General features: G+C 39.8%; 2 protein-coding genes across 4 annotated transcripts in view; both read left to right on the top strand.

The window, feature by feature from the left end:
• Positions 1-6,631, top strand: part of brd4 (bromodomain containing 4) — a 76,086-nt gene extending 69,455 nt beyond the window's left edge. For 2 of the 3 annotated variants that reach the window (XM_039685692.2, XM_039685689.2), the window contains 6 exons: positions 1,017-1,111; positions 1,236-1,392; positions 2,461-2,597; positions 2,711-2,916; positions 2,999-3,266; positions 6,496-6,631. In XM_039685692.2, coding sequence (XP_039541626.2) covers positions 1,017-1,111; positions 1,236-1,392; positions 2,461-2,597; positions 2,711-2,916; positions 2,999-3,266; positions 6,496-6,564 — 932 coding nt within the window. In that variant the 3' untranslated portion in view covers positions 6,565-6,631. The remainder of the gene's footprint in view (positions 1-1,016; positions 1,112-1,235; positions 1,393-2,460; positions 2,598-2,710; positions 2,917-2,998; positions 3,267-6,495) is intronic. The other variant, XM_039685691.2, reaches the window with a different exon arrangement.
• A 4,813-nt stretch (positions 6,632-11,444) lies between these two features.
• pet100 (PET100 cytochrome c oxidase chaperone) lies at positions 11,445-12,784 on the top strand. Its single transcript, XM_089128785.1, has 4 exons — positions 11,445-11,603; positions 11,824-11,910; positions 12,100-12,132; positions 12,693-12,784. Exons 1-4 carry the CDS (start codon positions 11,577-11,579, stop codon positions 12,780-12,782), a joined length of 237 nt encoding a protein of 78 aa, XP_088984911.1. The 5' UTR covers positions 11,445-11,576; the 3' UTR covers positions 12,783-12,784.
• Positions 12,785-15,384: the final 2,600 nt, after the last annotated feature.

Raw genomic sequence — 15,384 nt, 5'->3', positions numbered from 1 at the left:
TTGGGCGCTTGAGAGCGTTTTGGTAGCGCAGTGTTTTTTCTATTGAGACGTTTCGTTGCTATGATACAGATCCGTATGATAATGAAACTGATTTCGCAGATAATTTGTTTCATACTAAAATTATTTTTCATCCACATTGTTCGGTTAGCTCTGCTGCTTGATGTCGTTTTACAGAAAGAATGTTGTGACAGTTGGTCGGTGTGGTTTAGTCCCGCCCCTCCTCCACTGTGATTGGACGGCTGGGTAAGAAGTGACAGTGATGAGCGCTGCGTTTTATCCAAATTGAACATTTTTCTACTCCCGGCGACCAGTAAAAAGGCAGGGCACTCAGCGCTTCTGCGTGAAAAAAATGCTCAGTGCCTCGTCACGCTCATGGCGTTTAAAAAAACGTGGCGCTCCCATTGAAAACAATTGAAAAACGCTTTGGAGGACACTCGGCCTTAGAGCCGCGTGACTGTCATGTTTATGTGCCGCGCTGACGGGACTAAACTTACCCCGTACGTGATTTTAAAACTTAAGACGGGACCCAGATTTTAAAACTACAATGCGATCTCTCTTCTACTGTGAATGAAAAACGTTTTTCGCTATGAGATGGATAGCCTAATTGTTATGTTATTGAGATGGGCTACAGGTTATTTTAAATGAGATTGTTGGTATGTTTTACCAGTTCTTGCCATACTTTCAATACAAAATTTTAAAAATGCAGTATGATTTTTTTTTTTTTCTTTATCAAAGTCTTTTTCCAAAAGGTGCATCTTGAAAAAGGAGGGGTCGTCTTATATTCGGAACAGTACTGTATTTGTTTATTATTGTCTATTAAACTGATGATTATCACAGTTTGTGTGTTTTTTTTTAAAAAAGTTGAATTTGCCTAAACTTACGAATTTAAAAAAGCTGCATAGTATAAACACTATATATAAAAGCTTCCCGGACACATCTCCAAAGTCCAAGCAGGTCGTTTGTTATTTGTATTGGACACCATTGCAAGTGTTTTAATTGTGTCTGTATTTTAACAGCACACATGCGAGATAACACCTCTCCGCTCGTGATGCATTCCCCTCAAATCCCCCAGTATGCTTTAGTCCACCAGTCCCCTCCTCAGGCCAAAAAGGTCAGTACCATTTCCATGTTCTTGCATTGACACAGATTCTTTCCAATGTCCACATGGATTAATGCCTGTTGAATAGTTTGTGGTTTTCTAGACGTGGTGTAACTAAAGCTTTGGTTTGCTACAGGAACCGCAGCGAGGTCCTTCAGCTTTGGCTGGCATTAAAGAGGAGAAGCTGCCCCCGTCACCTGTGATGCGTGGTGAGCCCTTCAGTCCAGCCTTGAGACCAGAGCCTCACAAACACCCTGAGAGCAAACCCACAATGCAAAGTCACGGCCAACAGAGTGAGTTTCAAAGCATGCAATTGTATGTTTAATTTAAGCTCACTTTGTGCTTTTATCTTATAAACAATTAAAGGAGTAGTTCACTTTTAAAAACACTTTTGCTGATGATTTACTCACCCCCACGTCATCCAAGATGTCCATGTCATTCTTTCTTCGGTCGAAAAGAAATTAAGGTTTTTGATAAACATTCCAGGATTTTTCTCCATATAATGGACTTCAATGGGAACCAAACGGTTCAAGGTCCAAAAGACACTTTCAGTACAAACTGCAAACTGTTCAAAGGGCTTTAAACGATTCCAGACGATGAATAAGGGTCTTATCAAGCGAAACGATTGCTCGTTTAATAAATAAATAACAAAGTTTAAGTTTTATAAGCTCAAACGCTCGCCTTGCTCTGTTCTGTGGAGCACGTTTGTGACTCTCCTGTCCGAACTTGTTCAACAAAATGAACAAATCTTTTTCCGAATCAATTCGTTCGTTTCTTCTTCATTTGGTTCTTCAACCAAATGACTCGGAAAAAGATTTGTTCATTTTGATGAACGAGTTCGAACAGGAGTGCGTTACAGAACAGAGCAAGGCGAGTTCACTTTTGGAACTTTCTGGAAGTTTCTTTTGAACCTTGAACCGTTTGGTTCCCATTGAAATCCATTATATGGAGAAAAATCCTGGAATGTTTTCATCAAAAACCTTAATTTCTTTTCGACTGAAGAAAGAAAGACATGGACATCTTGGATGACATGGGGGTGAGTAAATTATCAGCAAAAGTTTTTCAAAAGTGAACTCCTTTAATATGTAGGGTTTTTTACATTTACTAAAGTTGTTTAGAAGTATTGCACAAATAGAAAGCTGGTCTAGAACAGAGTATGCAAATGAGTTAAAATTTGTAAAAAAAAAATTTTTTTAAAAAACGCTCCGAACCCCATGCAAAATCACACATCTTCGCTTCCACTACGCACTGCCCACGTTCCTCAAACAGCGAAACATCCGGTTATACTAAATATTAATCTTTGTTCCACTCTGCCAGTCAAATAAAAGGAACATAACTGACTGTTTATGAACCCGTTTTAGGAGCAGATATGAAATCACATGAAAGTTCCCGTCCTGTCATCCGCTCCTCTGAGCAGAGCGGTCCACCTCCTTCCATGCAGGACAAAGAGAAATTCAGACAGGAGCCTAAGACACCCGTGGCACCTAAAAAGGTACAGGTGGGTGGAAGGGACAACTTTGTTTGACTTTTTTCCATGAATGCAACTGTAACATTTCTTGAATGTTATGTTGTTGTTTTCACACCTCGTTTCTCGCCCCGTTTTGTGCCCAGGATGTGAAACTAAAGAACATGGGTTCCTGGGCGAGCCTGGCGCAGAAGTCCACGTCCACTCCCTCGTCTGCTCTGAGGTCCTCCAGCGACAGCTTCGAGCAGTTTCGACGTGTGGCCCGGGAGAAGGAAGAGCGAGAGAAGGCCCTGAAAGCACAGGCCGAGCAAGCCGAGAAAGACCGTCAGCGCAGAGAACAAGAGAAACTTCGGTAAGAGAGCTGAACTTGTCTAATTTGGTCAAAGGTCACTTTTAGCAGTTTCAAGACCTTTTCTTGGTCTTGCTCTCTGAAGGGGACGTGATGAGGAGGACTCAGTCGAGACGTCTCGAAGGCCCCAGGAGGAGTCCCGCAGGCGGTCGGAGCAGCAGCAGGTTCAGGCACCGCCGCCGCAGCAGCACCAAACTCAAACTCAGCCTCAAGCCCAGAACCCGGCCCAGCCGCCCTCGGCCCCGCAACCTTCCCAAGCTCCGCCCCACTCGCCCGCCGCCTCCCAGAGTGCACTTGACCAGCAGAGGGAGCTCGCACGTCGCCGGGAGCAGGAGAGGAGGAGGAGAGAGGCGGTGAGTTACAGCTGCAGCTAGGGCGGTCACGATTCCTCGATTAAAGTCGAGGACCTGATTTTAAATAATTTTTTTTTAAAGTGTCGAGTAAAGGCCAATTTATACTTCTGCGTAGGGTGCGCGCAGTAGGTACGGCGTAGCATACGCACAGACGCGTCCCATACCGCGTACCCTTTGCCGTAGCCTGACGCACACCTCTTCAAAAATGTAACTACACGTCGCGACGACGCGGACCGCAAGATCGGTGATTGGTCGGCTTGGTAGCATCGCATTTCCGCACGTACCATCTCCTCCGACGTCTTCTCTCATTTCTGCCTTTCAGTTTTAATAATTTCACTCAAATTAACTGGTTTTCCACCTCAATAAGCTCCAACACCAACATGATCCGCTCTCTTTCAGGCTTGTAGTAACCTAGCCGCAACTTGAGGAATCTAAACACAGTGGAACATTAAAACCCTCCGCCGCCAACTAGCGTTTCGGAGCAGTACTGCAGAGCAACCAAGACCTGAACGCAGAATTATAAATGCTCACAACGGCGTCGCCTACGCCGTACACTACGGCGTACCCTTGACACAGAAGTATAAATTGGCCTTAACCGGCAAAATACCGCAAGTAGCGCGTTCCACAGATGAGAATCCATGAACCGCATTATTGCACTGTTTTCTAAGGCTACACGATATATTTAAAATCATAATATAGCATTGTGCTATTGTGAAATCACAAAGCCTGCGATTCAGTCAAATAGATATATGCACTGTTTTTTTTTTTTTTTCCACTGAAGCGCGACACTTTATTTACATGCGGGCAGATTACGTGTTAAGTCCCTCAGCTCTGTTCACAGTAAGCGCTGCTCTACGCTAACTCAATCTCTGCATGTGCTGCAAAAAGTTTGTATGTGCCTTGTGGTTCTCAAACTCCATCTCTGCATGTTTTGAGTTTTTGGGTGGTTCTTGTTCAAGAAAGGGGTGGGATGATGATGGCGTAGTGGATAAGACGCATGCCTCTCGTGTGAGAGACCCGGGTTTGAATCCACTGTGAGACACCAATGTGTCCCTGAGCAAGACACTTAAAGGAGTAGTTCACTTTTTAAAAAAAATTGCTGATAATTTACTCTCCCCCATGTCATCCAAGATGTCCATGTCTTTCTTTCTTCAGTCGAAAAGAAATTAAGGTTTTTGATGAAAACGTTCCAGGATTTTTCTCCATATAATGAACTTCATTGGGAATCAAACAGTTCAAGGTCCAAATGAGAGTTTCAGTGCAAACTGTTCAAAGGGCTTTAAAACGACTCCAGACGATGAATAAGGGTCTTATCAAGTGAAACGATCGTCCATTTAAAAAATAAATAAAAGTTTACGTTTTATAAGCTCAAATGCTCGCCTTGCTCTGTTCTGTGATGCGCGTTCGTGACTCTCCTGTTCGAACTCGTTCATCAAATCTTTTTTCGAGTCATGACTCGAAGGGTCCTAGATAAGACCCTTACTCATCGTCTGGTGTGGTTTAAAGCCCTTTGGAGCTGTGTTACGCAAGCGTCCACTCGCACATATGCGACCACATAAAATTTTAACTCGCACATTCTCAAAAAATGGTCTCAGTCTGGAACCCTGACTCCCTCTGCTCACTGATTGAAAGCCAAAGAATACACCACAAACCCAGACGTATGCTGAAGGAAAATGAAAATCGAGCGGAAATGAAAATGGTCTCGGACTCGACTCGGACTCGACTCTCTATGGACTCGGTCTTGACTCGGACTCGACCGTCTCTGGTCTCGGACTCGACTCGGACTCAACTCTCTATGGACTCGTTCTTGACTCGGACTCGACCGTCTCTGGTCTCGGACTCGACTCGGACTCGACTCTCTATGGACTCGTTCTCGACTCGGACTCGACTCTCTATGGACTCGTTCTCGACTCGGACTCGACCGTCTCTGGTCTCGGACTCGACTCTCTATGGACTCGGTCTTGACTCGGACTCGACCGTCTCTGGTCTCGGACTCGACTCGGACTCGACTCTCTATGGACTCGTTCTTGACTCGGACTCGACCGTCTCTGGTCTCGGACTCGACTCGGACTCGACTCTCTATGGACTCGTTCTCGACTCGGACTCGACCGTCTCTGGTCTCGGACTCGACTCTCTATGGACTCGGTCTTGACTCGGACTCGACCGTCTCTGGTCTCGGACTCGACTCGGACTCGACTCTCTATGGACTCGTTCTCGACTCGGACTCGACTCTCTATGGACTCGTTCTCGACTCGGACTCGACCGTCTCTGGTCTCGGACTCGACTCGGACTCGACTCTCTATGGACTCGTTCTCGACTCGGACTCGACTCTCTATGGACTCGGTCTTGACTCGGACTCGACCGTCTCTGGTCTCGGACTCGACTCGGACTCGACTCTCTATGGACTCGGTCTTGACTCGGACTCGACCGTCTCTGGTCTCGGACTCGACTCGGACTCGACTCTCTATGGACTCGTTCTCGACTCGGACTCGACCGTCTCTGGTCTTGGACTCGACTCGGACTCGACTCTCTATGGACTCGTTCTCGACTCGGACTCGACCGTCTCTGGTCTCGGACTCGACTCGGACTCGACTCTCTATGGACTCGTTCTCGACTCGGACTCGACCGTCTCTGGTCTCGGACTCGACTCGGACTCGACTCTCTATGGACTCGGTCTTGACTCGGACTCGACCGTCTCTGGTCTCGGACTCGACTCGGACTCGACTCTCTATGGACTCGTTCTCGACTCGGACTCGACCGTCTCTGGTCTCGGACTCGACTCGGACTCGACTCTCTATGGACTCGGTCTTGACTCGGACTCGACCGTCTCTGGTCTCGGTCTTGACTCGGACTCGACTCTCTCTGGTCTCGGTGTCGACTCGGACTCGAGTGAGGTGGTCTCGACTACAACACTGCGAGTAGCGACTTTATATTGAGAAAAACAAAGTGTCTCCCCTGTTCTTTCTGACCACTGTGGGAAATCTGTAGCATGAAAAGTTAAACCTCTCTTGATTTAATATTGTTTATGGAGAAGGAGAATCAGGAAATGAGTCGGGGGGGAAATGCAACGGTGCATGTCGGACCAGACGCATCATAAACAAAATATTGCATAAATATCGCGATACTTTCGATATGGTGATAACGATATTGATTCGATATATCGTGCACCCCTACTACATGTGCCAATGTTGTTTAATTTAGGGTTTTCTTTTTTTCTCCACCTCTACAGATGGCAGCTACTATTGACATGAATTTCCAAAGCGATTTGATGGCTATCTTTGAGGAGAACTTGTTCTGAAGTGCGAGAGGAAGAGATAGACTGCGAAAACAGAAGCTCACGGATTCCTCTAGAACGAACTGAAAAGCGCAGTAAGGGAAAAAGACCCCATCTGACCACAAGAAACACTGAAGAGGCTGAACTAGCGATGGATAAGCTGAGGCCCTGAGAGAGAGGGAGGCTGTAGCTCTCCTCTTGCCTTAGCAGAAAGAGGGACCCTCACACTGGGACGGCGTTCCTCCTGGATTTGCCATTGTGACCATGGCGGGAAAGAGAGGACTTGTGTGTGACTCTTTAATTCAGAATATGGGAGCAATGGACAATGCGATCGCCGGAGGAATAACAATAACACGTACTGATTCTCTAGTTACGGCATCCATCGACTGCCAGATGTCTGCGGGGGGAATAGAAAACGTCTTTGTTTCCTGTTTGATTTGGTTTCCTTCCCATCGTTTCGTTTTCGCTATATCCCCTCCCCTTTTTCGCGAAAACACGCAGGCAAATGGCAGGATGGGATCGGGGGCACTTAGATGAGAGAGAGAGAGAGGAGGTACAGCTCGCCTTACACCTCTGACAACACAAACAATATTCACCAGGGGCTGTGACAAATGACTAAACATGGTGTGTTTCACACTGTTATCATGTGCAGATTTTTCATTATGTAGGATCTACTGTAAAAAGGTATTTTCTTAATTACTGTTTTTGGTTGGTTGGTTGTATTTTTGTTTTTTCTTCTTCTTTTCGTTGTCGTTTTTCTTTTTTTTTTTTAAATATTTTTAACTCTCTTACCAACACCTTTACCCTCTGATGTCTATGCCAAACACCCATATCCTTTTACGCTGATAGCCGAGACCCGAAACGCTTCACTTAACATGTCTTTCTAAATATATAAATATATTTTCTTGTTCTCCCCACTCGTCATTTAAAAGTTTTAGGTAGCCTTGTAGAAAATAAACCCTAATATATGCATTATTCTGACAAGTGTTAATTGAGGACAGAATCATGGTTTTCATGTTAGCCTGATGGGTCGGGGCGTCGTTGACCCGCGCGAGTATGGTTTAGTTTGAGTATAATTTAAAGAATACTATTTTAAGTGTATTATACATACAGAAGGAAAACGGGCGACTCGTCAGAGCGTCATGCGAACACCAGGCCAAGGCGACGGAGCTCTCAGCTGGTTACTGCATGACTCCTCTTTTCTGTTCACAGATCGTTTTATCACAGCCGCGCAGAGACGACTCCGTGTGCTGTGCTAGATATAACTGCGAAGAGTTTGAAAGAAAAGAAAAAAAAAATCAAAAACCGTTCTGATTTATCATTGTTCTTGTTCGATTATAGTGGATATGTGTTCTAATTCTGTTCTTTGACTCGGCGAGGGGGGCGGGGGGGCACAATTCGAGACCTTGGCGGGTCCTCTGAGTTTTCTCTTATAGTGTTTTCTCCAGTGCCTGTATTGTATTGCGATTCTAGTTGGCATATATTACGTTCTGGGAGGGCGGGGGAGGGGGCACGGTTGGAAAATTGGGGATTTAGGTGCGAGAGCTTGTGTTTAAAAGACAAAAAAGGAACGTAAACATTTTATATTTTACCCATTTACAATATTCAGGTTTAAATCTAGTTTTAGCTGGACTTCTTAAGTATACACACACCGAACAACTAGTTTTCATTTTCTCAAACTGCTAAGAGGACATGCCCCATTGTGTGTGTGTGTGTGTGTGTGTGTGCGTGGATGTATGGAAGTGTGTCATGTGGCTGGAGAGGGTGTTCTTACCCGGAGGTTTAAATCGCAACACTTCATTTAAACGATATTGCTTTGCAAACTTTTTCTTTTTCTTCCTCATGAAGTCCACTTATATAAATATCTATTATTTTTTCTTTTTCTTTGGTTAATTTGGTCTGTACAAGTTAAAAGAAGAGCAACACTTCATTCCTTCAAGCCTTTAAATGTATTTTCTTTTCCATGGTAACAGTTGGACGTTATGTGCCATAGTTTCGGATTCTCCGGAGAATGTGCTGACCTGCAGCTCAGCAGAGAGTTTGCTTTATTCAGGTATTTTGTTATTTTCTTTTTTTTTTTTTTTTTTTCCTTTTTTTTTTTTGGGTTTGTATAACATTTTCCTCGATTACTGTTTGGTATGTGCGTGGGCTATCGAGGTCAATGGTTCAATCTGTTATGATCATGAAATAAACTCATCTCTTTTATAGAAAATTAAAATGAAACCAAAATGAGTCGGACTCCTTTTTTTCTAATTCATCACCGTTCATTTCTACACATGCATATGCAATGTTTTCCATTGTGTTGCTTCTAGGGCTGTCAAACGATTAATCGCATCCAAAATAAAAGTTTGTGTTTATGTAATATATGTGGGTACACTGTGTATAATTATTTTATATAAAAACACACATATGCTTGTATATATTTAAGAAATATTTTCATGTATATACTGTATATAGATTTATATATAATTTATATTATACATAAATATAAATATTTTATATATAATTTATATTTTTTCTTAAATATACATGTGTGTGTATATATATATACACAGAAGATAATTATACACCGTACACATTAAGTAAACACAAACTTTTATTTTGGAAGCGATTGTTTGACAGCCTTAGTTGTCAGTTTTCACTCTTCAGCTTGAGTTGAGATGACGACTCGATGAAAATGGTGCAATGAAACCTCATATGTGCCTTATTATCACTGCTCAGCATCTTATTAAAGCTCAAGAAAATGTTGGGTCATATTTCACACTATAATCGAGAGAAAGTTTGTGTGAGGGGTAAAAAGGGACATTAAAGGGGTAGGTAATTGCAGGGACATTTGGTGTCTTTATTTTCCCCCCCTACTATTTTCAAATGGTTATTTAAAAATATAAATTTTAATAATTTGAGATCATGGATTATGGTCTTATAGGCCATACCATATGTTTTGTTGTGTATATAGGTGAAAATCATGATTTCTTGTTAGTCTAATTAGTGTGTTGTGTCCATAATTTATCATTGTGTCATCAAATGATTATATTTGACTTTAATATTAACTTTATATGGGGTAATATTTAATTTATTCTATTTATAAATGTAATATAATTTTCCCAATTCTAGAACATTCAATTGTTTAAAATAACTTAACATAAATATATTGTTTTACATAGTGTCCATAAAGCTTTAACAATTCTGTTACTGTATCATATTTTGCCTTTAAATTGGTGTAATTATCTCCCTTAATTATGTAAGATACAGGAAGTTGCATCCCTTTCCCTCACTAATAAGATCTGAAGCACTGAAAGGTATGTATTTAATGTATTTTAAACTAAACAGTTATTAAACCAACTGTTAAATTTTTAAACACTGTTAAAACACTGATCAAGTGGAATTTATCACTGTTCACACAGTGGATTGTTTAAAAGCATTTTAATCAGGATTTCATTAGTGCCGTGTGCTCGTCATTTATGTTAGCAAGTGGAGTTTTTAACTAAAAAGATTAAAATGGTCAATTCTGTTATTTTAAAACTCTGTTTGCAAGAGTAACAATGTAGACAAACAATTCAATGAAGAAATCTCATTAAAAAAAATAGAAAGTAACTTGTGTTGACTTGGAAAGAACTGAATTATAAAAATGTAATGTTTTCAATAAGATACTGGAAAGCATTTCTTTTAGTGAACAGTTTTATATTTTTGAAATGCAAAATCTATCTCCAATTATAGAATCACTCAACAGACTTCAAAATATCTCCTTCTGTGTTCAGCAGAAGAAATAAACTCGTACATGTTTGGTACTAAATGATTACAACATTTTCATTTTTGAGCGAACTATCCCTTTAAGATTTCAATTCAGCACATTTAATATACTTTGATTTGGGGTGAAATATGAGCTGGACATTTCTTGGCAGTTTCTGTGAGATCACCACCCCCCAAAAATGTATTGTTATTAACTCACTGGTGTCTTTACAACATGAAAACACATTGCGTTGCAAATAAATAATCTATTAAATTAAAGTAGATGATATCTGAAACTTATGGAAGCTTGTTTCCGCCACAGAATGAAAAATAAAAAGGTAATTGCAACTTTTTATCTCACAATTCTGACTTTTTTTTCTCACAATTGCAAGTTTACATCTCGCAATTCTGACTTTATTTCTCATATTTATGATATATAAAGTCAGAATTGCATGATATAAAGTCGCAATTGTGAGATATAAAGTCAGAATTACGTGATATAAAGTCGCAATTGCATGTTATAAAGTCAGAATGCGTGTTATAAAGTCAGAATTGCGTGATATAAAATCGCAATTGCGATATAAAGTCAGAATTGATATATATAAAGTCGCAATTGCATGTTATAAGGTCAGAAATGCATGATGTAAAGTCGCAATTGTGAGGAAAAGAATTGTGAGATAAAAAGTCAATTATGTCTTTTTTTCTCACAATTGCGACTTTATTTCTGACAATTGCGACTTTATATCTCAAAATTCTGACTTTACAAACAATTTCGACTTTATATCTCGCAATTGCGACTTTATATCTCAAAATTCTGACTTTACAAACAATTTCGACTTTATATCTCGCAATTGTGAGATAAAAAGTCGCAATTTTTTATTTATTTATTTTAATTCAGTGGCGGAAACAAGCTTCCATAAAAACTCGTGTCATTCTCCCTAATATCCCCTCAGGCCATGTCCACAATATAAAGTCATACAGCTTTGAAATAACACGAGGGTGAGTAAATAATGACATCATTTTAGATGAACTAACCATTTAATGTTCTTCAAATATCATTAGATGCGGTTAAACAGAGGTCTTACAGTTTGGTGTCGTGTACTGATGTAAAGTTACTGCATGCTTACATCATCATGTTGATGTGCCAGCATTCATCCAGTCAACGATTGCACGCTGTTTCATAAGCCTGCCGCTGGCTTACGTAAGAATGAAACTGGAGCTGTGACTGCGCGTGTTTAGAGCGGACTTTTATTTTGACATTTTAGAAACAGGAAGTGCTTACATGCGTAACTGTCAAGCTGTAGGACATGGGGGTTAAAATAGAGGTTTTTAGGGTGAGTTTGATTACTTTTAGATTTTTAAGCACCCCGGACTGTCTATATAAACATAGATACATAAACTAAACCACCTCTGGGGAGATAAATAATTCATTAAAAGAACGTGCAGACGCTTTAAACGTCCCGATATTGCTCCTCAGTGCCTGCCTATAAGTTATGTGAATAACCGGTACAAAGTGAATGTATATATGTAGTGTTTATTTGTTTATTTACACAGATGATGGTGTATCTGTCGTTTCCAGTGGCGATGTTTTGGATATCAAACCAAGCCGAGTATTTTGAGGAATACATCGTGAAGCGAAAGGTTTATAATTGCCCTAATATCTTATTATTATTATAGTATTATTCATTTAATACTTTACTTACATTGTTAGGGGATCTCTCTGTTTTAAAATCATTTTCTGGTTTCAGTTGGGAGTTTCTCTTATGTGTGATATTTAGCATTTCCTGTATTCAATTGTGTGATCACAATATATAATTTACCATTTTTCAGAGGGAGATTTTCCCACCTGATGAGAAAATGCGTGTAAGTATTTCCTCTTTAATTGAATGAACACAACAGAGATATTTTATATATATATATATATATATATATATATATATATATATATATACTGTATATATATAGGCAAATGCTTAAGAGTCTGGATCATTATTGCAGTGATTATTATGTTTACTAACATGTTATATGTTTGGTTGGTATCAGTTCTTCTAACCCTAATTGATGAAGTGTGTAGCTTTTCATATCTTAAACACCCAGGAAGACACATCGCAACATTTAATTCTATCAAGAGGTGCATCAATTTTTGGTCAAGATCTTGTATTGTCAATGCAAGAGTCCAGCACTCTGTAAAGTCTCCAGCACATGCCAAAGATGTTCAGTGAATTTAAGTCTAGACTCAAGGGTGCCAAATTCATGTGTGAAAATGATTCTTCATGCTCCTTCCAACTATTACAATCATATACTCTTAAACATTAGCCTCTTTAAATCCAAACATTGCCGGATAGTTAATATTGAGAAGAGAGATGCAAAACCACATACATGTATGCTGTCTTTTACTTGTGCTGTTTGTCATTCTGGAACAGAGGCAAGAACTGGAGGATTTCAAACAGCGCATGAGGAACCGGAAAGAGCAGAAGATGCTGAAACAGATGGCCATGGAGTCTGAGGAATGACTTTAAAACAACATCACAACCTTGAGATCAAGCCTTCATGTGGGACATGGAAACACTGTAATGCTTCTCTCAAAGTGTCAAACCATATAGTACAATCTTTATTGTTTCTGATTAATAAACGGGTGGGAAAATGTATATATTTTTTGTAAATATATGTCTTTAAACAGTTACAATTGAGTGGTTGGACTTCAGTGTGTGTGTAACTACTTGGTGAATAAAGAAGATGTTTGTTTTTGCTGTTAATTTAAGTTTTTTTTCTCAATTTGAAAATAAAATTGAATCTGCTGTCATAATTCTATTATACATTTGGTCATAATATATTTTCATGTTGAAAAAGAGTATTATTTAAACTGCATAAAAGATGTTTGCTTAATGGAGTAATGTAAGTTCAATTATGCGAGTTCATCTAAGTCGACAGCATTTATGACATGATGCTGATTGCCAGAAAAATTATTCAGGCTCGTGTTTTCCTTATGTTTAAAAAAGCAAAAATGAATGTTTCTGAGACTCTTACAATGGGAGTGTATAGATTTTTAAAACAAATATGAAACTTAATATATTTATCAAATGATTTAGATCCATTCTTATGTTAAAATGTGCATTTAAGATGTAAAACTGTTTAAAGCATAATTTTTTTTATACTCATATTAGTGTTTGGTGTAATGCATTGTAGATATGATTCTAGATATTACACAGTAACTGTTAGCAAGTGAGTTTTGTTCACACTAAAATCATAATAGCCTACATATAGGTCCGGTTTCACAGACAGGGCTTAGTTTAAACCAGGGTTAGGCCTTTGTTCAATTAGGACATTTGTAGCTGTTATAAAAGTGCCTCAGAAAGAAAACAAAAACATGGTGTTCACCTTAGGACGTTCATATGCGCGTGCACGAAATGAAACGCGCGCTTTCCTAATAGCGTAACATCTGTGGGGACCATGTAGGCTACAGGCGCACATACTTTTAAATCAAGACAATGATTATATAGGCTATTGTATTTAAAATGTTGATTGGTTGGACATACTCGTCAATATGGATCCCTCAGTAAATAATAACCATCAACTATCAAGTACTGTTTTATCATTTAAACACAGTGACATGTTTGCAAGCCATTTTAGCTTTTATTCATTCAAAGGATGCTTTTTTGATATCAATAATTAAGTTTTTCTTATTTAAAATGTGAATTCTTGATATTAAGAATGTATTTTTTTTTTCTAGTAACAATGTCTTTTTCTGAAATCAGGAAACATAACATTTTCGTTAGGCCTACTAAGGAGGGATTGTATATGGGAGCCGTGTGGGGTGACTGTGTGGCAATGGCAAATGGTTTACATGGGTCATGTAGAGCCCTTAACAGAATTTTGCTGCTTAACAAGTATTGAAACATTAAAATAGATTATTATTGAGATTTTTACCGCTTATAGGCTTCTGTTTCATGTAGGTTCTGGAAACACTGTGCAACGCTGCCTCCTGGAGGAATATAATTACTTTGACAACAACAAATATCCCAAAGGCATTCAATTAGTTCTGATGAGGTCTCGATGTACTTTCCCCAAGGTCAAGGATGTCTCTCTCTCTCTCTCTCTCTCTCTCTCTCTCTCTCTCTCTCTCTCTCTCTCTCTCTCTCTCTCTCTCTCTCTCTCTCTCTCTCTCAGAGAAAGTAGATCGGGTTTTCTCTCCGATCATATCAGGTACAGTAACTAAACAAACAACATGTTCCTGCTCAACCATAATGAATAGATGTTTCAGTGTATCTCTAACCAGAACAGGTGTGTCCCGGGCCACAGAGAAAACTAAACTTGATTAATAAAGCAATAACCTCCTCACTCATAATGCACTTAAACTGGCAGTTACTTCAATTGTAAACAAACTATCAAGATTGAATAAGGACTTAATGCAATCAGACAGATATTTTTTTCCCAGCCAAAAATGAATATAAAGGCCATAAAACCGGATAATAAATCCTGTATATCAACCTATATCTGTGTGTTGGTGCTGGAGCAACAGATAATGTTATGCTGGAAGTTTTTGAATTGACTAATTGACTAATAATCTGCTGTCAGCTTCAGGTGTTTTGTGCAAGTGTGCAGAGACAGCGAACCTAATCTCTCTCATGGGTTTTGTTTTGTTAATTTTACACATCGCACTAAATGCTGATTTTTTTCGAAGCTCATAGGCAAACTGAGGTAAATCCTTTTGGGCTAATTAGATTCTGCTTTGAGAAAAAATGGAATCGGTAAAATAATTATTAAAGGCCTAGCAAATTACATTGTACAAAACTTGTACAATGAGAGTTGTTCATGAAAAGTAACAGCGAACCTAAATGCTATGTTTTCGTCTATTACACAACACTCGAGGCTGCCGAATTAGCAGTTCCATGCTAGATGGTGTGCTGCTAAACGAACATCTAGTGTCTGTCTGTACACCATTTTAAGCAATACAAGTGTAATGGAGGCCAGTTAGTGAGAACTGTGCAGGTAAACCTCACTCCCCCGATCTCAAGAGGCGCACTTGCGACTGACGCTACAGACTGCGGTTTTTAACGACCTTGTTAGCGCACACGCCTCGCGTGCCAGAGATGAATCCCGCTTGGAGTGGGGCGA

Source organism: Pimephales promelas, chromosome 3 (genome assembly GCF_988280905.1).
Source record: "Pimephales promelas chromosome 3, fPimPro1.hap1.1, whole genome shotgun sequence".
Lineage (NCBI taxonomy): Eukaryota > Metazoa > Chordata > Actinopteri > Cypriniformes > Leuciscidae > Pimephales > Pimephales promelas.
Note: the sequence above shows the minus strand (reverse complement) of the source record. Positions and strands in the feature narration are given on the sequence as shown.

Coding starts and splice junctions, on each gene's coding strand:
- pet100 (XM_089128785.1), top strand. CDS start 11,577: ATGGGGGTTAAAATAGAGGTTTTTAGG. Junction 11,911..12,099: donor AATACATCGTGAAGCGAAAG/GTTTATAATTGC, acceptor ACCATTTTTCAG/AGGGAGATTTTCCCACCTGA. Junction 12,133..12,692: donor CACCTGATGAGAAAATGCGT/GTAAGTATTTCC, acceptor ATTCTGGAACAG/AGGCAAGAACTGGAGGATTT.